General features: G+C 45.6%; 2 protein-coding genes across 3 annotated transcripts; one reads left to right on the top strand and one right to left on the bottom strand.

Annotated features, from left to right (window-relative positions):
* The first annotated feature begins 236 nt into the window (after positions 1 to 236).
* Positions 237 to 4,464, top strand: LOC117765380 (wiskott-Aldrich syndrome protein-like). Of its 2 annotated transcripts, none has more exons than XM_034591930.1 (11): positions 237 to 581; positions 1,376 to 1,516; positions 1,736 to 1,822; positions 1,945 to 2,041; positions 2,305 to 2,334; positions 2,421 to 2,456; positions 2,569 to 2,770; positions 2,867 to 3,045; positions 3,136 to 3,683; positions 3,775 to 3,886; positions 3,999 to 4,464. In XM_034591930.1, exons 1-11 carry the CDS (start codon positions 480 to 482, stop codon positions 4,055 to 4,057), a joined length of 1,593 nt encoding a protein of 530 aa, XP_034447821.1. In that variant the 5' UTR covers positions 237 to 479; the 3' UTR covers positions 4,058 to 4,464. The 2 variants fall into 2 exon arrangements, with proteins under 2 accessions (XP_034447821.1, XP_034447822.1); XM_034591931.1 differs by having other exon boundaries at positions 444 to 574.
* Positions 4,143 to 17,893, bottom strand: LOC117765378 (semaphorin-3F-like). The gene is made up of 18 exons (XM_034591928.1): positions 17,372 to 17,893; positions 15,425 to 15,561; positions 10,982 to 11,142; positions 10,804 to 10,866; positions 10,576 to 10,695; positions 10,278 to 10,371; positions 10,058 to 10,177; positions 9,793 to 9,938; positions 9,089 to 9,203; positions 8,916 to 8,985; positions 8,644 to 8,788; positions 7,525 to 7,747; positions 7,342 to 7,430; positions 7,189 to 7,230; positions 6,948 to 7,105; positions 6,782 to 6,849; positions 6,578 to 6,705; positions 4,143 to 5,778 (listed from the first exon to the last, which is right to left on the bottom strand). The coding sequence occupies exons 2-18, from the start codon at positions 15,534 to 15,536 to the stop codon at positions 5,401 to 5,403; spliced, it is 2,232 nt and encodes a 743-aa protein (XP_034447819.1). The 5' UTR covers positions 15,537 to 15,561; positions 17,372 to 17,893; the 3' UTR covers positions 4,143 to 5,400.
* Between the last annotated feature and the right edge of the window lie 2,870 nt (positions 17,894 to 20,763).

A 20,763-nucleotide genomic window follows, 5' to 3' on the forward strand; every position in this document is an offset into this window, starting at 1 on the left:
GTCTCTCATTTGTACATGGACGGAGTTGAAGTCATCTTTTGTGTGTGTGTGTGTGTGTGTGTGTGTGTGTGTGTGTGTGTGTGTGTGTGTGTGTGTGTGTGTGTGTGTGTGTGTGTGTGTGTGTGTGTGTGTGTGTGTGTGTGTGTGTGTGTGAGTGAGTGAGTGAGTGAGTGAGAGACTCTTTAAAATGAATGTAGTGAAGGCAGGACAAGTGCAACAGTAAACTCCCTCACCCTAAAAATGGAAGTAACACGTTCATTTGTGCCGTGCGTGTGAGAGAAAGAAGAAAAGTGGGGGTTAGAGAAGTGCGGTCGCCCGCTTCCTGCTTTGAAATGATGTGTGCACAGAACAGAGAAGAGAAACTTCCTTGACTGTAGAGCCCTTGTATTCTGACAGCGCGGAGAGGCACGTCTTTTTTCTCTTTTCAAATGCCGTGCACATTTGACCCGTAATCCAGCGGCTGATCTATCAGAGGAACCATGAGCCGTGGATCGAAGAATAAGATGGACAGCGTCCGCAGCTGTCTGCTGAGCCTGCTGGAGCACGAGAAGCTGGAGGATCTGCTGGGCAGAAGGTGTGCTGTAAGTCATCCTCGTCCTGTTGTCCGTCCTGGCTTGTTTACTCTCTCTCTGAGGTTTATTGTGAAAAGGGGTGAAACAAAAAGAAAAGAATAGGTGTACTGGTTATTCTGGCTGTTAGGAACATAAACTGTTTCAGCCCCCGAAGACTTCTCTCTCCTGCCTTTGGTTGTTTAACATCCTGTCCTGAATGTTAATGAGCCCAGTGGATGGTTGAATCATCAGCTTTTAAATAAATTTGTAATATATTCAAATTAAGATTAGGTGGTTTCTGCTTTTTATTTGCTTTTCTGCTTTTTTTTTTTTTTTTAATCTCTGCTGTTGATTTACTTACTTATACCTTTTTATTTCTTTATATCTTTTTTTTAGATTAAATTTTGGGGTCGAATATATTTAAATACAAATGTTTCTTCCCCAAAAAATCCACAGTGTGTTGACGCCAATGCAGTTTAAAACGGTTCGCTGACACCAGGTCATCAAAAAGGACCCAGCAGTAACAGGAAATGGTGGTTGGAGCATTTCTTCCGCTGTGTCAGAATTAGACGCGATCAGCGGGTCTGCTGTCACTGGAGCAGAAGTTGCTTTGTTCCTGTGTCTCTAGAAACTGCTCCTGTCGCTGAGCACACAAATAAACCATCTAATAAGAGCTGCACAGTTTTAACAACTCGTGCATTGGCAGTGGCAAAGCGAGAGCCTCGCCACGAAACACCACATGTTCACCTGAGCTGCAATAAAATGTGTCCAAGGTACAGGATTGTTTTCAATGTGTGTTGTTGTGTGTGTGTGTGTTTTTTTAGTCCATGGCCACTGCAGTCGCCCAGTTGTTCATGGCTCTGCCTCACAGTCCGTCCACGTGGAGCTTGCAGCACACAGGAGTGGTGTGCTTCATCAAAGACAACCTTCAGCGCTCCTACTACATACGGATGTTTGATTTGAAGGTAAAGTCTCACACGACGGTGCCTTGATACCAAGAGTTCAGTCAAAAGGCTGCATACGAATATTGAGGCCTTCTCCAGACTCATAACCTGATCACTGTGTCATACGTTGTCCTGACACAACACGACTCTCATTGACTCACTGTAATCTCTCTAATCTGTCGTGAGTGTCATTGAGAGACTTAAATATTAAACTAAAAAAATAGTTTTTTCCCCCCACAGGCAGGGAGGCTGGTTTGGGAGCAGGAGCTCTACAACCAAATAGTTTACTCCTCGTCACGGTCCTACTTTCATACCTTCGATGCAGATGTAAGCACACACCCTTATATAAAACCTCTCACTGTGTCAGGCCCCTGCAGTTATTTGTTGTTTAAATTATCTTTGTGTTGTAAAATGAGTGTGAGTCTGTGTTGACTTGTAATCTAATGCAGGACTGTCAAGTGGGACTGAACTTTGCAAAGGAACAGGAAGCAGACGCCTTCAAAACTGCTGTGGAGGGAAAGATCTGCCAAAGAAATAGCCGTCACGGTCAGTTAGGTCATATGTTTACTTTTTAGAATTATAGAATATTTAATACCTTATTTCCCATTACAATGTTTTTAATATATAAATGCTCTTGATTTACTTTACATATTGTTTTCAATATGAGTTTTTAGAAAAAAATGACAATTGATACATGAAATTTGCATTTTGATTTAAACAATGTCTTCAAGGGGTTTTTACTTGATTAACATTGCACAGTGAAGTAAAGTGATGCAACATGGTTTCTCTCACCTCCTTGTTTTTGACAGACAAGAAACAGCGCCCCCCGCCACCAAGTGGTAAGGCAGCACTTCACTTCATAAATGCAATATGGAGTTTACAAGTGCAGCTACTTTACTTTCCTCTATTTTCTGTTTCCTTATAGACCGAGGGTCTCTACCTCGACTGCCACCTGACAAAGGTCTGTGGCTCCTTCACCTCAGCATTTCTCCATGTGTAACTTTTACTACCACCAGGCAGTGACTTCTGGAATCTAGAACCAACTTTGATATTCTCTCCATCTCGTCCAAAAGCATCATCCGGTAGCCCTGGATCTCATCGCATGGCCATGGTGGACATTCAGAACCCGGACATCCAGTCTTCACGTTACCGCTCGATGCCTACGCCTGCCGCCTGCTCAGCTCTGAGCAGCAAAGACAAGAAGAAGGACAAGAAGGACAAGAAAAAGGGCTCCAAACTCTCCAAAGCAGACATAGGAGCTCCCAGTGGATTCAAGTGAGCGTGTTAGCTGATGAATGTGATGAAGGTTGATCGATATTGCGAGAGGATGTTTGTCTAACTGTGTTGCTCTGTCCTCCTCCTTCATGTCAGGCACGTCTCTCATGTTGGGTGGGATCCCAACAATCTGGACCCTGACCTGTCGAAGCTGCTCTCCGAGGCTGGGATCAGCGAGGCTGAGATGAGGGATGAAAAGACGTCTGAGCTCATCTTCAACGTCATCGAGCAGTCCGGAGGCTTGGAGGCCGTCAAGAGGGAGGTGAACAAAAGAGGTCAGACTTTTTTTCTACCTTTCTTATCAATCGCACTGCTCCCTACAGGCCTACTTCTGTGTATTATTAATATCTTCCACTACATCACAGGGTCTGCTCCTCCACCTCCTCCACCCAATAGAGGGTCCCTGCCTCCTGTGCCGAGCTTCGGTTCCTCTGCCCCGGCCCCTCCACCTCATCGAGGCCGCTCTGGCCCCCTGCCTCCCCTCCCTGGCCAGCCACAGCGAGGGCCCGCTCAGCCAGCTCCAGAACGTGGAGGCATGCCACCCCCGCTCCCTCAGACAGGCAGAGGCGGCCCTCCACCACCGCCGCCACCTGCACACTCTCGGTTCCCTGCACCACCCTCCTCAGATGTCTCAATGTCTTCCCACAACCTGCCTCCTCCCCTGCCGTCGTCTGGCCAACAGCGCTCCACAGGTCCACCACCTCCTCCTGTCCCATCTGCACCCGGCAGAGGAGGAGGAGGGCCTCCACCTCCTCCTCCGCCTCCTCCGCCTCCTCCTCAGGCCTCTGCAGATTTCACACCACCTTCTCCTGTCTCCGGTGGCCCAGCACCACCTCCCCCGGCATCGTCTAAAGGAGGAGACGGCCGAGGAAATCTGCTGGATCAGATCCGACTGGGGAAGAAGCTCAGAAATGTAAAGCAACTTTCATTCCTTCAAAACATTTCATATATGCTCATAATAAAACTTTGCTTATACGAGTAAATGCTGTCCTCCTGTGTTCCAGGTGACAGAGAGCCCTGATCCTGGTACACCTTCATCTCCTGCATCCGGTGAGGGCATCGTTGGCGCTCTCATGATGGTCATGCAGAAGAGGAGTAAAGTCATCCACTCCTCTGGTAAATATTGGAACAATAATCACATCTTTGCTTAAAGAGCAGGAACAATGCATGTGTTGAAAACGAGAGGTCAAACATAGTCAAACATTTTAATATCCGTTCTCTCTTTCAGATGAGAGTGAAGACGAGGGCGGAGATGAAGACGACGACGACGACGAGTGGGACGAGTGACGCTGAGGGTTTTTTTTCCGTTTGTGCGGATTTTGAAATCCCGTGGATGTGCAACGTGTTTATTTTTTTGTTTTTTTACGACAACTTTGAGACAAACTGTGTCGGTGGTTAAATAAACACGTAAATCGACAGGAAGTACAGCGAAGGACACGTTTAAGAGAGAAATGTTTATATATTTGTTCAAACATTTCCAGTGTAGGGTTGATCACAGCACACAGCACTGTGTTACTCACAACGATGGTGAATGGTGGCTCTGGCTGGAAAAAAAAAAGTCTCGTTCCTTGTGCTATCATTTTTTGAAATAAGTAAATACAGCTTATGACAGAACACCATCAATCGATACTAAATCTGAGCCTGTTTCATTCCCATTTTTTTTGTTGTTTGTAATAACATACTGTACATGAAAACTATGTTCTTGTATCATTTTTCTCATACATCTGTGCAAAAGATCCCAGATTTCCCTCTAAAACCGCCACCGACAAAGTGCATAACTGGAAGAACACTGTATGCTAAATCTTAAACACTCACATACTGTAGGTCACTAGAGCACGGGACAGTAAGGGAGTCATTACATGACAAACATCCAATGGCATTAGCTCAACAGAATACGTTACACCGTACAAACATCGCAACACGTCAAGGTCGGAAACAGTCCAATGTACAACTTGCAACAAACAACAACACATGTAAGCATGCAACATATCATCGTCATATTATCTTCATACAATACAAGAGTAATCCAATGACCATATATATTATATTCACAATCAATATATTACATTTTTTGTTTCAAGATACTTAAAAAGGACCATAGCTGTGGTTTTGCGTGTTGTGGTCGTTCGACTACATGTTGCGTTTACTTTACATCACAGTCAAACATTTTCTAAAGCAAACAGCGAAACTTGCTTCAAATATATGATCGATCACAAAGACTTTTATTGTGATTTTGTCACAGAACGATTAGAGGTGCGTGGTGATCCAGTTGTGTTTTGGAAATCTGACCTTAGTGGTGCGTTTAAGAATCCTGGGATCAACCTGTGAGACAAATAATGAGCAAACATTAACACTATATATTTCTTGAACTTGATTTCGACGTCAAACTAATACGAACCGAAACCTGAGCGAAAACAAACTGTGTTCTTTGAAAAAGTGGTCATCGGTAATGTAAAATATACACAACCTGTGTTTAGGCTGACACCAGCAAAACCACCGGTACAGTTCTTTAACGACAGCATGAACGCATCACCTGCCTAATGGATGGAGGTGACAACCAAACATGCATGTCATAACATAAAAGTCCACCGTGGAGTCCAGACAGCGTTGGACGGCCTCGGCCCCATCGTCTAGCCGAGGCCTTGGTCCTGGCTCTCTGTGTGCCTGCGGCTGGTGCGCTTGCGCTGCTGCTGCTGTTTGGGACTCAGCTGTTCCCAGTAGGACTGGCAGTACTGGTTGATCAGTCTGATCTCGGGCGGGAACGGCGTGGAGACGAAGGCCGCCTGCGGGTGGGGTCCCGCCTGCCGGGTTTTGGGCTCCTCGTCCTCGTCCTGAGCAGTGAGAGCCAGGACGATGTCTCGGTCCAGGATGCGCAGCGCCACGCGGGCCAAGGTGTGTTTGAAGTTGTTCTCGGTGGCGAGGCAGTGGTAGAGGCCTGCGTCTGATTGGTTGAGGGACTTCAGGAGGATGCCGTGGTTGGTCTTCAGAACACCCCCCACACGGCTGAGCTGTAGGAAAGAGAATAAAAGAGGAAAAAGATTACAAACAGGCGAGTGGTTGAGCCCCTTAAAGCCCAATAAACCTTCTGATGATAATCATACAGTATATATACATTTCAAAAATGGTCAAATTCCTACGATGTTATCAAACTAATTGAGTAATTGAGGCTTGATATTTTACAGTTTAAACATAAACTTTATTATGACTTTTTTGCATTGTTTACTCTGTAAATAAGAGTTTTCATATTGCTAAACATAAACGCTGATACTGAAAGACTCAAAATTATTGACGATAAAACGATGGATCCGGCTTTGATTGATCTCAGGTCTCTCTGGTAAAGATGTAGCTGTTTATCTTAGCTTAGCATAAAGACTAACTGTCTGAAGTAACGACATTCAGCAACCAGCACGTGTAAAGTTCATGCTAAAGCACCATGTTAACGCCACAGTGTAAAAACAAGAAGCTGCGGGTTTATGGGCTGCGTGTGCTGGACTGTTTATTGCCGACGAGACTTTTATTACAACCGCCAAGGAGGTTATGCTTTCGTCTGCATTTGTTTGTTTGTGGAGGCGTGAGGCAGAACCCAATAAATACAGGAATTTCTTTTCTACATTTTCTCTAACATTGCGAGATTTTCCAACATTTGGAGTCATTCATGGATCTTGACGACAGAATCCAGGCATATTTAGGGAATTGATATATACGAGTGTGTCAAATGTGTTGCTTGACTGAATTCAAGTGGACTGTTGGGCTCTGGGACGAGTTGTGCACCATTCTACTTTAAAAAACGTGACAGCTCTTCCTCACCACTTTCCTCTTTCCTTCCCTCTGGAAGAGCCACTTGACGGTGGCCTGAGGAGTGCGCGGCTGACACTCCAGGAAAGTGCTGCTGCCCTCCACCCCGAACTGAACCGTTTCTCTGAGACGTTTCTCCACTGAAACAGCATATAAATAGTTATTATTATTACAAATTATACGTGGTCTTTAAACAGATACAAAAATGTGCCACACCTTTTGCATTGAAGCCTCTGCACTGCCTCAGAGGGTCCCCATGTTTAACGTCCTGTCTTCTGCTCCTCCTGAGACAAAGGTGAGAATCAAGAATGAGTTTGACTCAACACATTCTGGCTTTTCGGTCTAGAAACAGTGAGTTTTGACGCTGTGAGACGTCCCTGACCTCTTGGTGGACGGGGTGAAGGCGGAGCAGCTCTCTCCATCCCAGGAACAGTAGGGGTCCCGGGCCAGGCAGCAGTCGGAGCAGGCCCGGCCGTACACCCCACAGCGGTGCAGCGACACCTGGGTCAGCCCCGCGTCCGATGACACGTAGAGCTGTTGCTGCGGTGACACAAGCAACACAACTCAGTGAGGAATCTGTTCGTACACTGGGAAAGTTTAGTCTTCAGGAGGGATGTGCTTACTCTTTTAGAAGATATCTTCATCGTTTTGACAGGAGCCCTGGTCTGGAAATTAAATTTAACAAAGGAAAAAAGAGAAATCAACACAACTTTATCATCACATATCATTCTAATAACAACATTTTAGCGATTTCAGCTCCAAATATTCAAACATACCCTAAAAACCTCCACTTCCTCCAGCGTGAGTTCCTCCATGCTGATCGGGTCCTTCGGCAAAACAATGACTTTTTGCACGGTACCTCGATCTGGAAGTGAGAGACATTTTATTTAAGTCCTATAATAGTGACCAGAATGACCCTCAGGTTGGACACGTGTCCTCAGCACTCGCAGCTGTCTCACCTGTCCCCAGGAACAGCACCTCGTAGCGTCCGTCCACAGCATCCACCTGATCCACCACCAGGGCCGTGAAGCGGTAGTCCACGCCGGTTCTCACCACCAGGGGGCGGCGGTGGATAGGATAGACTGGGTGGAACATGAGGGGATGAGCTCGGATGAAATCCACAGCCTCATCCGAGAAGTTCTTGGAGGAGCGGATGTCTGGAGTGAAGGTTCCTCCTGGACACTGGAAGGGAAGAAGGAAAAGGTTTGTTTATGTTGCAGGTTTGTGAAAACATGTCTGAGGTGCATCTTAATCTGAAGTTTACTGCCGAGTGGGTTTTTTACATACAAGGGATTTGCTTTGGTGTTTTTTGTGAAAAACAGTGAACATAGTAAAAAGAAGAGTGACGGGAAAGGTAAAGTAAATAAAGAGAAAGTACTGTGAGTGGGAGGAGAAAGAAAAGATTAAGATTTTGTGAATCCAAAGAAATTCTTGTGCCAGCTTGCCCCAGGATTACAGTGACACAATATATGTACTGAGCGTATTAAGTCTAAAAGATATTAGTGAAAATAAGTCTATATGGAGTAACAAGTACCTAAGTACATGAACAAATCAAGTAAATTCTATATAATAACTACATTTCTGAAACAAACGTCACAAACTCTCCCTTAGATCCATGAATTATATTGTGTTTTTGTATTGTGAAGATATTAAGACTAACATAACTTCAGTCATACAAAAAGATCCATGAATTATTCCCTGGGAAATCTGAGAAAATCTCAAAAAAACAATGTTAAAGAAAGTGGAAAAAAAACTAATCCTGGATTTGCCCACTGATCCGGATCGGCAGCAAAGATTTAATTGGGTTCTTCTCACACAACATCCTTCATCCAGGTTTTGTGGAAATCTGTTCAGTTGTTTTTGTGTAATCTTGCTAACAAACAAACGGAACGGGGGAGAAAACACAACCTCCTTGGTGCAGGCTCAAATTAAAGATATAAAGATTTGTGTAATTTGAAAAGGAGTGAATGTGATGAGTATCCACATTTATAATACATGTGCTTAGATGATGCACGTGTAAGTATGATGCATAGTGATTGATTTAATGAGATGAACAAGACAACATGAGTGAAACGTACGGTCCCAGGTCGTGGGTAGGGAATCTTGCCCGTGTACTCTGTCCACTGGTAATTATGTCCGTGTTTGTGGGCAAACGGTCCATTGAACACGTTGCGTATATCAGCCATGGCGTACACGCAGACTGCTGAGCCCTTGAACACGGAGCTTAAGCACAAACAGATCATTACGGTAAGAGGGCGGCATTAAGAGACACTTTGCACCCAAACACTGAAACGAGTCGTCTACGGTGTGAGGGTAGACGAGGTGGGGTGAGGTGAAGGGGAGCACTCACCCCGCCGTGGTGAAGAGAGCGTACACCACCGGGTTGCGTTCATCCTGCGTCGGTTGGATAAACACGTCTCCTGGAGAAGGAGAGCGGTGCACAGATCAATACCACTGGATAAAAGCAGCCGCAATTACAATGCAATCACTTTGAGCGCGGTGCTGATTTTGTTGTGGCCTCACGTAGTTCATCGAAGCGCGTCTCCACTCCATCCTCGCCGATCACGGAGCAGATAAGACGAGCCTTCAGGAAGGTCGTCCAGCGGTTCACCAGAGACTTCTGCCCTCCTTCATCATTCTGGACAGGAGGGAAATGAGGCCATGATTCAATACGTACATTTCCTTTCATATCACAAGGAAAGATTGTGTTAAATTATTACACATGAACACCACTTATTGTGAATTTCACAACCTGCAGACCTTTTTACATTCATATTTTTTTGTTTACTAATGTGAAATTATATTTATTCACATATTTATGTCCATCTATTTGTAGTTTATATAATATACTCTACCAATTGGTATACTTTTGTGAATTTATACCCATTTATACATAGCATTTTATACATATATAATTTTTTGTACACCATACCTGCCTATATATGTATAAACAGTCTACATGTGCATATATATGGATGGTGCAATACTCAAGTACATTTCTATACAAAACTATATTTCCATAGTGGAAGGTCGATATTATATTCTGTATTTTCATTGAATTTTTTTATTCTATTTCCTTTGTTATTCTCTTGTCTACCTCATTCTGACTTGTCTGCTGCTGTAACAGTGAATTTCCTTGGTGTAGGATCAATAACGTTTTATCTTATCCCATCTTCTCTTATAAGTTTATATCTTATAATGTCTTCAATACGCTGTGGTTTCCTCACCAGACACACTCTTCCCACCCTGGCTAAAACACTGGGACTCGCCCCGCCGCTGGAGTCTAGACTCTTCTCTCGGAAAAAGAAGTAAAGTTTGTCGTCGTTCCTTTCTGCCCTGTCAGGGATCTGCTGGATCTGAACAAACACGGGCTCTGAGGGATAAAAACAGATAAACCAGGAGAGGATTGAGGCAAGTGGTTGTCAAATAAAATGAGAGGAGCTGTAACATGTAATCACTAACATTTACCTCCTCACACCCACACTTACTCACCATTGAGCCACCTGGAGTCGTACTGCTCTGTCCTGATTGCCGTTCTGCCGCCCATGGTCCTAAACAGAGCAGCATCTGTGCTCATGAAGTCAATGTGGACGCCTGCGTATAGGTTTCCATCTGCAGAGGTGGAACATTGAGAGAATAAAGCGATAAGACTTTGTGATTCTGCAGAATTTGAAAGATTTTGTTGTTTTTCTGCTTATAAAAGAAGCCTTACTGATGAGAACTGCAATGTTCTCCTGTGTTGGATCATAGGAGCATTTTCCCTTCCCTGAATCCACGTACCCAGGGACCAGCCTGAACAGGTAGTCCTGCAGAGATGAGGCAGAGAGAACATGCATAAAAATAGATCCGCTAAAACGTCACATGGGACCATGGGAAAAAAATCATAAACAAATCAGTGTCCCAGTTTGTAGCCCTGAAATATTTAACAGGACGACGCTTTCCAGGCCGGCTGCAGAGGGACTGTTGCTGTAAATCCCACTTGGGGGAACTGTAAATGTCTCTGGGTTCACCTCCGCCCTCCAGCCTCGGTTGATGAATGTGCAGATGGGCTGGTACGCCCCCGTTCCACAGGTGTAGAGGTGGGTGCGGTTCCACGGCTCAATCAACCTCACAAAATTGGCACATTCGCCCTGGACAAAGACGAGTAAGACAAATGGAATTCAGAACATCATCGTCGTCATGAAAGCAGAGGCCTGTAATTTTTTCTGAAAGAGCAGGATGTAAACACATGATCCCACCTGTCTCCCCTTTCCCGTCATCTGACATTCTCCCTTTCTCTTGGCGGATGCCGGCCAGTGAATCTGGGTTCAAGCAAACACACAAACAAAACACCGGATTAATGTGGATCAATGCATTCACAGACTTAAAGCCACATTCCAAATAGCAGACTGGATTTGAGTTAGAGTTGTTACGCACTATGAGAGGCTCCTTGTTGACGTTCTGCATGTCCAGGGCCACCAGGTACTCCCGGCTGCCCAGGTAGAGGCGGCCCTGATCCTGATCCATCAGGAGGATGCGGTAGTCGCTGGTGTTGAAGGAGAAACTAAAGGGCCGGGCCGCACGTGTGTCCATCAGTTCTGCGTGGGCGGAAAAAGGAAAAAAGTCTCAACTGTGTTAAAAACATCTACATCCTGAGTAAAAACCAACAGCAGGGGGAGCGAGGATCGTCCCTGAACTATTCACTTCATCCCCTTTATGCCTTTGACGTGTTTCATTACTGACGCAGATGAACTTGTGGTGCCTTCAAGTTCTCCGTCCTTTGCTGGAAAATGTGTGTCACTGATTAAATATAACTCAACTAACAGCATTTTAGGAAACATATTGGCTTTTAAGATCTCAATATTTTATGTGTCCTGACTCCCTGATTGAGTTCGAGGCACCGCATGCCTCGTGGAGTTAGGCGAAAAAGCGAGTCCCTGAGGAAACACGGTCAGTGGAACTAACAGCTAATTCTTAAGATCGGGATTGTGTTCAGCAGAGCAGAACCTGTTAGGACACGACGCGGTGGAAAAATGTTTCGCCTTTTTTTTTTGTTCTCCTGAAAGCTTTGATTAAACAATTTTCATCTGCTGCGAGACAAATGGACTCAGCACAGCATTAAGGCTGCATGTGAATTTTCTACTTCCATTCCTCCATCCAACAATACATTGCATCACTTTAAACGCATAAAAAGCACAGACACACACACATAAACACGCACACACCAGTACAGCTAAATGCCTTACCCTAACCCTAATGTATATATGGATATGCCCGATAATCTTATTTTTCAAATTGCCTCCTTTCTCTTATTATGAATTCCGCTTTATCTTATAGTTTATATTTAGTCATTAATTTTTACAGTCGTATTAATATGCCTCATATTATTTATTTTGACACTTGAGACCATGTAAGTGTGGAGAACTCGGTCCTGCTGCCCCACCTGTGTCTGTGCTTTTAAACCTTTCAATTTATATAGTTTCTTTTAGGATTTGAACCCATCATTGATGGTTTTCATAAGGTAGGTTGGAAGTGTTTTTTTAACCCTAACCCTAACCCCTAACCTAACCCTAACTTTAATTCTAACCCTAACCCTAACCTAAACCTTACCCTAATGCTAACCCTAACCTAAACCTTGTTTTAACCCTAACTGAACCCTACCAGTGCCTGGGGGACCAGTTCCTTTATCCCTCTAACCTAACCCTAACCCTAAAAGCAAGTGTTAACCCTCAAACAGCTCATTGAAAGTGGGTCAGAAAGTGAGGACTGGTCAAAATGTCCTTACTTTCTAAAACTGTCTTCACAGTTAAGGTCTAGGCTCAAAATGGTCCCCACAAAGATATCTGTACAAGTGCAAACACCCACATCAGTGACATGTGCAGGATACTGACAGCCATATGTGCACACTGGGACATGACGCAGGCATGTTAAAGACAGCAGGCTTATATCATGACAAATGTTCCCAGAGACCCTCAGAAGCCGGGCTTACAGGGATTGGAGAGGAAGCGCAATCTTTATTTACATCAAAGTGGCTGCCATCTTCCGTCTGAGGTCAATGTTAACAGGATGCAGTCAAGGTGCCACTAAAATAAGCGATGCAATCGGATCTCCGGAGGACACGGGATGGAGCCGCGGAGATGGGCCACGGTCCGGCTCTGTTCCTGAGAGGTAAACACAGGATAACAAGCCTCGGGCCGAGCTCCACCGGGCCGTAGTGGACTCAGCCAGGAGGCTAAATGTGGAAACACCACACCCCTATACATGTCTCCATCCTCCAAAAATAGCAAACAATGTACTGCCATCATCTGGTAAACATCCAGCAAACACTTCTGACAACATTCTGACACCGTCAGGGAAACACTGGGAAGGACACTGGACTATGGGAGCTCGTGTTACAACTTAACAACATATTGTCACTGAGGCACTAATGAGCGCTGCCATTTAGTCCCAGCCTTATCTCAAGTATGAACAAACTGGTGACAGCACTGCGAAGGCATGGGATCCTGAAACACGGCTCCTATTACACTGCACGTTTTGCTCTCTAGCAACGCTGACTAACTCTGCTCAATGACACCCGGTCCACTCCCTTTGTAGTGTGTGTGAGTGACACGACTTCCCAGCCACAGAGGAAACAATACAAGATATCTCTCCCCTGCAAGGCCTCCTGTGCCCCAGAGTGTCACTCAGCTCCAGCTCATTCGCTCACAGGAGTCACATGTCCCCCGGCCGCCCCAATACCTCCTCCGCAGGCGCCGTGGAGAACAAAGAAACTCGCTGTCACAAAACAATGAACAATAAATCCTCGGAGTGGCAGAAAACAGTTGGGGAGTAAATCTAACTTGTTTCCTTCTTGTTTGGTATTAGGGGGAAGGGTGAGTGAGGTCTGTGTGCGTGTGTGTGTGGCTGCTTTACTGGTTGGTCCAACACATCTCAGCTGTTTTTTAAACCGACCGTGTCCGTGCCGATGTGAACGTCTGGATCTTTCACAAGGAGGAAGACGCTCAAGTTCAAGACCAAACTTGTGTAATTGGTTCTAATACTAATACTTTGTACATGCTGTGCTGTGAAAACACACTGGTGTGTGTAAGCTGTTTACCAAAAGTGCGGATTAGTGTTAAAGGTCGTATAAAAATGCACTGCAATTACCCTCTCATGCTTCAGATTCATATGCAACAACCACAAACATGTGGCATGTACAGCTGTTGTAAGTCTCATAAAATCAAATTCAAAACTAGATTCCAGCTGCTTGTCAACCACAGATCTCACATGTTCATCTCACCTCATCCATGGTCATTCCTTCGGTTTGTTTTAACCAACATATTCAATTTTCATGCAAAACAATAAATCAATAGGTAACATATGTAAACCAAAAAGGTGTCGGCTGGAGCAACAGCTTCACATCTACTCTTTAAACACAGAGTTTATTTAATTGGCTTCACTACAAGGCCCGAAGCTTATTTTCAAATAATTGTTTTAACTTGCAAAGTGAGCTTCATGTTTTTGCTCCTCATTATATTTACAAGTACAGGGCCGGAGCTACTTCAGAATTATTCCTTATCATTAGTGAGTCCTCCTCAAACAGTTCTACTTTTTATTGTTCGTGTGCTGGACGTTGTGAGCACAGCTTTTAATAAACAGCCCAGGTTGCAGAGTGAAGCTAGAAAACCTTGTGTTCATCCTACCTGGTTTATCTGCGATGAAGATTTTAAAGTCAGTGTTTTGAATAAAATGAAACTGGATTATCTTTATTCCTGTTCAGCTGTGTGGTTCATATATAAGTCTGAATGATTAACTTAACTGCTCATTTTGTTCTTCTCTGTCTGAGCTCCGTTAAGCAGAAGACAGAGGTCCAAAGTTCACAACTTGGCAAAATTCCAGAGCGCCGGTCGCCTGTTTTTTCAATTGAAGTGGATTAGATGAACAGAAAGACAGATATATATGAAATTAGTGGGTAAATTCCTAAAATGTGCCCCTTTAACAGATACACATCTGTTTCTTTTACATTCTTTACATCTTTACTTTTGTTTTCTTGATTCCCCCTGAGTTCAAGTCGAGGCTCTAGATTCAAACCAAACCTCTGATCTGCTTCACATTGTCTCTTGTTTAGAAAATCCAACATGTTTCTCATTGGATCTACAACAACAAGGCCCCAAACAGTCAGACCCAGCCTGGACCTGGCAGCTCGCCGCCCACATCAAACCACAGAAGAACGTCATAAATCTGATTCACGATTCCTCTAATTCGCACTCCCAGGTCGACACTCAGGTGGGACACGTGTGATTTGTGAGCGTGCACGTCCACTTGAAGACACAACATGACAGAGGATAGAGACGCAGGAATAACTGTAATCATGCAGCATTGTTTTTGACCAAAGGTGTCATCCACATATTTGTAACATGAACCTGTGGGAAAATCCCAAAAGCCGACAAAAAAGGCTGGAAAAAAAACCCCAAATCGACTCCCATCGTGAATATTCTCCTTACGGCCAAAAAACTTGGTGGCTCTGACATTTCATTTTGCTCTTCTGATCAGATTTCAGCCGCTTCCTTCCTGTGTCATCATGTCGTGACTTCAAAAACAGAGGGGAGCCGACAGGTCAGGCCGGAGCGTGTGTGGCTTTTCAGGGTGTGGAGGAGAAGTTCTGTGGAAGGGCACTGCCAGTATCCAGCCTCACGTAATATCCACCTTTTGTTTTCAGTGTTGCTCTGTTTGACATGAGGCAGGAAATAGGTTCTTTACATATGTATAAAGAGGAAGCATAACCCCTGCCGGTGTGGATGCGTGCGTGAGGGGGGAGTGCGTGAGTCAAACATGTACCAGAAAAGTGCCAGGGACAATCCCTGCTGTCGGAGGAGTAGGAGTTAATGTGGATGAGCTCACCTTTGAAGGAGAGGCGAACCCGAGGAGCAGACTGCTGCAGGCCCGAGCCTCTGTAAACACATAAGGCCAACAGGAGGAGTTGGGCTCCAGATGCTGTCATGGTAACAGTCATGCAGGTAGCCCGCAGAGATCTAAATCTGGAAGAAAAAAGAAAGAGGAATGAACTATTATTATAGAGTGCCCCATGAGAAATATGAGACAGAAAAAGAAGGAAGGACAGACTCCCTCTCGCTCCCTTTCTTCCTCTGATCTCTGTGATCAGAAGTTTGGCCCGAAGCCTTCGACAGCGAGAGGTACAGTTTGGCAGGAGAGAACAACGTCCAGATCTTCACACCTGTTCTGGAAAATATGACAGCCCTATTATTTATTTAAAATGTAGTGAGGCGTGTGTGTGTGTGTGTGTGTGTGTGTGTGTGTGTGTGTGTGTGTGTGTGTGTGTGTGTGTGTGTGTGTGTGTGTGTGTGTGTGTGTTGAGACTGTGAAATGTTGTTTTCGAGCACATTCACGCAGAAAAAGTCTGGAAAAAGGGGATGAATGTCTTTGTGTCGTCATCTTCTTCGACGTTGTCTTTTCTCAAAACGTGTATTTCATCCCCATTTTCATAGAAAACTGTGTATAGAAGATCCTCGTGCCCATCAGTGATTCCCTCGGCCTCTCGTTCTCTCCTTCTGTCTTTCAACAAAGCACGTCTGCGCACTTTGAAAAGCTGACGAGTGAAATACATGACAGTTCAAAAGGAACAGGTAGCCCTCGCTGAAACCGCCTCTGACAGTTTAGGGGTGTCGAAACGCAGCCTAACTGTTAGACCTTAACTCTGCATTCATTATGCATCTGCACTCTGCCGGAGAGGATCCCATATAAATAATGAACACTAAAAGCTGAGTCCATAACATCCATTAAATTGTCTCCCTGTAGGTGTGCTTTACTCGGGCTATAAGCCATCCCAGGGGTTTTTCTTTTTCTCATGACATCCATGTAGCCCAGGCCTCTGGTGGCACAGGGTACAAGTCTCGCAACAGAAAGAAGGGGGCTTTTAGGCGAGAGGTATTCATGAGGAAAACTGGCGTGTTTTCACAAATTGCTCATCACACTTCCCCAGCAGGGCGTGACACATTTCGTAAAAATAAATTTTCATGAAACATTTGGAAAACTGGAAGCAGAAGTCACGCCTCACACACTTTCTGGCATCATCACACAGATGCCATCTATCTCCTCACCGGGGAGGCTCGATCTTTACATTCCTCTGATCATCAGTTATCGGTACTAATGCACCAGGAGATTTGTAATCAACCTGATTTTGTGTCATTAAGTTTCACAAGGTAGTAATCACCCTATAAGAGGATCCATCATTTAAACAGCACTGAATCACTTTCACTTCATAGAAAAGAAGAAATTGGAGTAGAAATAGAGCAGAGATAATAAATAAAATGAGCTTAAATGGAAATTACTGACACTTTTAAGTCTCTATATAGACAAAAGAAAAATGACCAAGGCTTGGTGGTTAAAATTAATGTGCAGTGTATTAATCTACTGTCATTTTAATAAAAAAAACAATGTATTCCTACTGAAATATCTTCAAAATATCTAAAATAATCAATCAGAAAACAGGACTACAGCCTTTTATGGTGCCTGGGGGTCTCCATGTCGGGTGGCCTGGTTGCACTTTGTGGTATTTCCCTGCTGGTTCTCTGTGTTGGGTGGTAACGTCCCCACAGATTGAAGTCCTGCTGTAATAATATGTGATTTCCCCCCAAAAATAAAATAATTACAGGATTTCTATAACCTACTTCTTTCTTTTTCCGCTGAGTGAGTGCGCGCACTTACCTGTGAACTCAACATCCAGAAATAGGAAAACCCGGAGAAATGTGCGCGTGCTTGTGCCATCCGCTGCGATTACAGACTAACTGAAGTTAAAAGTTAAACCACAGAGGAGTGACATGTTCCTACCTTTGATTTCTCAGCGTCTCTACAGCAGCTGTGTGCGTCCAAGACGATCCAAAAGTTGCGCGTTGTTACCGCTGCATTCCCCGCGTTGTGCGCCCTCGGAGCCGGATTTGGAAAAACCTCTCAGCGTCGCTGCGCAGGCATTGAAAACAATCCGAGAGGGTTTCACAGGAGAAACAGAAAACAGCCCCACTAGCCTATAGTCACTCGACCGTATTTCCCTCCATGTAGCGACACAGGACAAAAGAAGAAGCACGCACAGCTGATCCCCGGATCCCTTGTGCCGGCTTTATCCAAAAGTTTACCCCTGGAGCGCAGCAGCCATCACCGGGATGTGGGCGAGATGTTGCTCCATCGGTCCTTTCCAGGCGGTGTGAGTGTGAACGTGGTGACCAGGTGCAGGTGTTGGGAGAGAGTGAGCCCTGCTGTCCTCTCCCTTCTGCTCTGCCCCCACCCAGCCTTCCCTCTCCTGTTGGCCCACAGCAGCATTGGACCAAACCTCTCCGTGCGCCATATGGGTATGATTAACCCTTCAGCTGCCGCTAACTTCAGCTCCACTCTATTATACTGGGTCGGTAATATGTTCTCTGTAGTTCTCTCCCCCTGGTTTGAGTTTATTTAACCTGAATAATGAAATCACATGGTGATGCACAGACCCCAGTTTAATGTTTTTCTCATGCACTTGGACTCGACTTATGCATGATGCAGGGGGCTGAGGTTCACTTTGACGTGGGGCCTGCTCCCTGGACCATGTCACCATTACTTTTCAGCTCCTCACAAGAGCCAGGTCAGGCGAGAAGGATTCCTGGGATTCCTGTGTGCCCGGCTCCGACGCTCATGACAACGGTGACAAAGCAAGCAGGGTGGCGGGGGGGCCGCACGTAAAAGGACATCCATCCTGTGAACTGAACCTTGAGCTGGAAATTAAAGCGGCTTATAGAGCGCCTCTCGTCATTACTGGGTTTTGTGGTGAGCTCTGACGCTGGACGGTGCACAGAGGACACAAAAGCGGAGGGTGAGTGTATTCTGAGCAGAGACACAGTAAAAGTAAAATAAACACAGGAGGCAACGAGGAGGAGACATCTTTTCTCCCAGCTTTTTGAACTTATCTTCAATGCACATTCTTGGGTTTGGATTCACCGTGTTACAGATAGAGTCAGCAGTGACCTTATCTCTTGTTGGGTATCGGCCAGGCTGTGATGTGTCGGCAGTGATGTGTCCAGGAGGGACTCTTTGTTTCCCGCCCCACAGGAGGCATCCCTCCTGCTTCCAGCTAAGGAAATGAGTCACGAGTGTGCGTCAAGTTCAGGCTTCCGTGTGCTCTCAACTTTGACCATGGACACCGGTACAGCAACCGGCTCCCACCGCTTTCGTAAGCCAACCATTAACGTCATATCTCTGCCTGAGCCATCCTCCATCCTTTTGGCCTTATCTGACCAGCATGCACCCAGCGTTGACTCAACTTGCTGGAGATAGCAGCGGCTCTTCACTCAGTTTCTTTTCTGTGAATGTAAGTACAAGGAGTGAGAAACAGTCGGTTGCATGGGGCCTGTTTCCTCGAGTGTGATGGATGGATTTTGTACCACAGAGACGGACAAGTGTGGATTAGAAAACAAACACTGAGTCTGTTTTCTGTCAGGAGGATCCCCTGGTCTAATGGATAGGTAACGTGAAATGCGAGGGAGACATTTATCCCTGTAGGCCTTCCACAGGCTCCAGATAAATCCTCGAGCTCTCAGACACATCAATCATGACAATTCCAGGGGATGAGCGCTGTCCCCTCGAGGAGAGAACAACCCATTATCTGACCCCATTGATGATCTTTCCTCAAAGTATATTGATGAATTGGAGAGTGTCTGAACACGCCCGCTGCAGAGCGTCCAGGGCGTCACCCTCACACAACTACCATGACCTTGAGAGGAAATTACAGGGTTGTGAAAATACATGTAGGTACAATATTCACCGGGATTATTCGCTCCATTTTCCACCGCGTCTCCTCTCACACGACTCTACAAGCCTCCTAATTATTATCCTACAGGTCAGGGAAAAATGTAAACATCAAAATGTGAGACAAGGGAACAGGTGCTGTGTGACACCAATGAACTTCACACTCCAGTGATTTTCAAAAGGAGAAAGCAACTCTGGAAAAACATCTTTGACGTGAAGGCCGCATACGTGGCGTGCATTCCAGTCGCAGCCTGCTCACCTCGCACCGGAGTGGAAGTGAGGTGATGGAGGGTTTTTTTTTTTTATGGAGAAGAATGTACAGAGATACTGTATCTGCAGCTTCTCCGAGACGAAGCATCGCCTGCAATCGGCCAACATGCCACGTGTCCACCGGGCCAGCCAGCCAGCCAGCCACCATCTGCCTCGAAGACGAGACTGGCACTCTTCCTCGCTATAAAATGCAGCTGGGAGTATCAACAGCTGCTGAAGAGGAGCTCTTTCCATACAGCGAGGGGGGTGTGTTCGGGAGGGGAGGGTAACTGTACATGAAAAGGAGGACGACGGCGGAGGATGTGAGGTGGATGAGTGAAAGTACAGCCCTTGTGTCTTTAGAGGTAAATCTGTCAGCACCAGCCTGTGGTAACAGCAGGTTAATGATTAAGTGTCCCAGTGCAAAATGTTGTGAGTATGTGTGACTTCAGGCTCCTTAACCTCCCTGACAGACTTTGTGCTCAGAGGATCAGTGGGAAAGCAAACATGTGACATGCAGAACAAAGTGAGAAAACATGGAGTACGTGTTTCCCTCTCCTCCTGCAGACATGTCTACAGCGTGTGCATGCAGACACAGATGCACAAACACGCATGCACTTGCTCTGCAGCTTGAATTAAAATTGATTTCTCTTATCTCTCTCCCTCTCTCCCTCTCTCTCTCTGCACCCATCCTCTCCCTCACAGCCCCGAGACGCCGGACTCCAGGTGAATTTCAATGTCAAAGGCACGAAGGTAACAGGAGCTCTGCAATCTGCTCATTCTGTCAAGTGGTTGTGTGTGTGTGAGTGCGTGTGTGTGTGTAGGTGTGTGCGCGTGCCCTCCTGTGCGTGTGCCTACAGTATGTGAGTGATTGGTGGGGGGTGGACCCATTCATCTGTCTGGTGTGATCGTGGCTCTCTGGAACCGGGGCCTAGGCGTGAGTATGCACTGTGATCTCCCAGATAAGAGTCATCCATCTGCTGTGTGTGTATCTGTCAGGACCCCGGCAGCTCTGCTTATCACTGCACTCATCCATTTCCCTCCATCATGTTCACTCTTTTTCTCCCTCCTCTCCGTCTCCTCCCCACCCCCCTGCACACTTCAAATGCTGTGCTTCATCTTGATTAGACGACAAGCATACGTGCTGAAAACTTGCAAACACGTATGTGCCGTGCAGCTTCTGTAAACACATGCATGCA

Source organism: Hippoglossus hippoglossus, chromosome 7 (assembly GCF_009819705.1).
Source record: "Hippoglossus hippoglossus isolate fHipHip1 chromosome 7, fHipHip1.pri, whole genome shotgun sequence".
In the NCBI taxonomy this organism is placed as follows: domain Eukaryota; kingdom Metazoa; phylum Chordata; class Actinopteri; order Pleuronectiformes; family Pleuronectidae; genus Hippoglossus; species Hippoglossus hippoglossus.

What these genes read in the sequence shown, in the direction of transcription:
- LOC117765380 (XM_034591930.1), top strand. Translation starts at nt 480, where the DNA reads ATGAGCCGTGGATCGAAGAATAAGATGGACAGCGTCCGCAGCTGTCTG. An exon ending in GAGGGAGGTGAACAAAAGAG is followed by an intron (nt 3,046 to 3,135) that starts GTCAGACTTTTT and finishes ACTACATCACAG; the next exon opens with GGTCTGCTCCTCCACCTCCT. An exon ending in TGGGGAAGAAGCTCAGAAAT is followed by an intron (nt 3,684 to 3,774) that starts GTAAAGCAACTT and finishes CCTGTGTTCCAG; the next exon opens with GTGACAGAGAGCCCTGATCC.
- LOC117765378 (XM_034591928.1), bottom strand. Translation starts at nt 15,536, where the DNA reads ATGACTGTTACCATGACAGCATCTGGAGCCCAACTCCTCCTGTTGGCC. An exon ending in TGACGGGAAAGGGGAGACAG is followed by an intron (nt 10,696 to 10,803) that starts GTGGGATCATGT and finishes GTCTTTGTCCAG; the next exon opens with GGCGAATGTGCCAATTTTGT. An exon ending in GGGAAGGAAAGAGGAAAGTG is followed by an intron (nt 5,779 to 6,577) that starts GTGAGGAAGAGC and finishes TCTTTCCTACAG; the next exon opens with CTCAGCCGTGTGGGGGGTGT.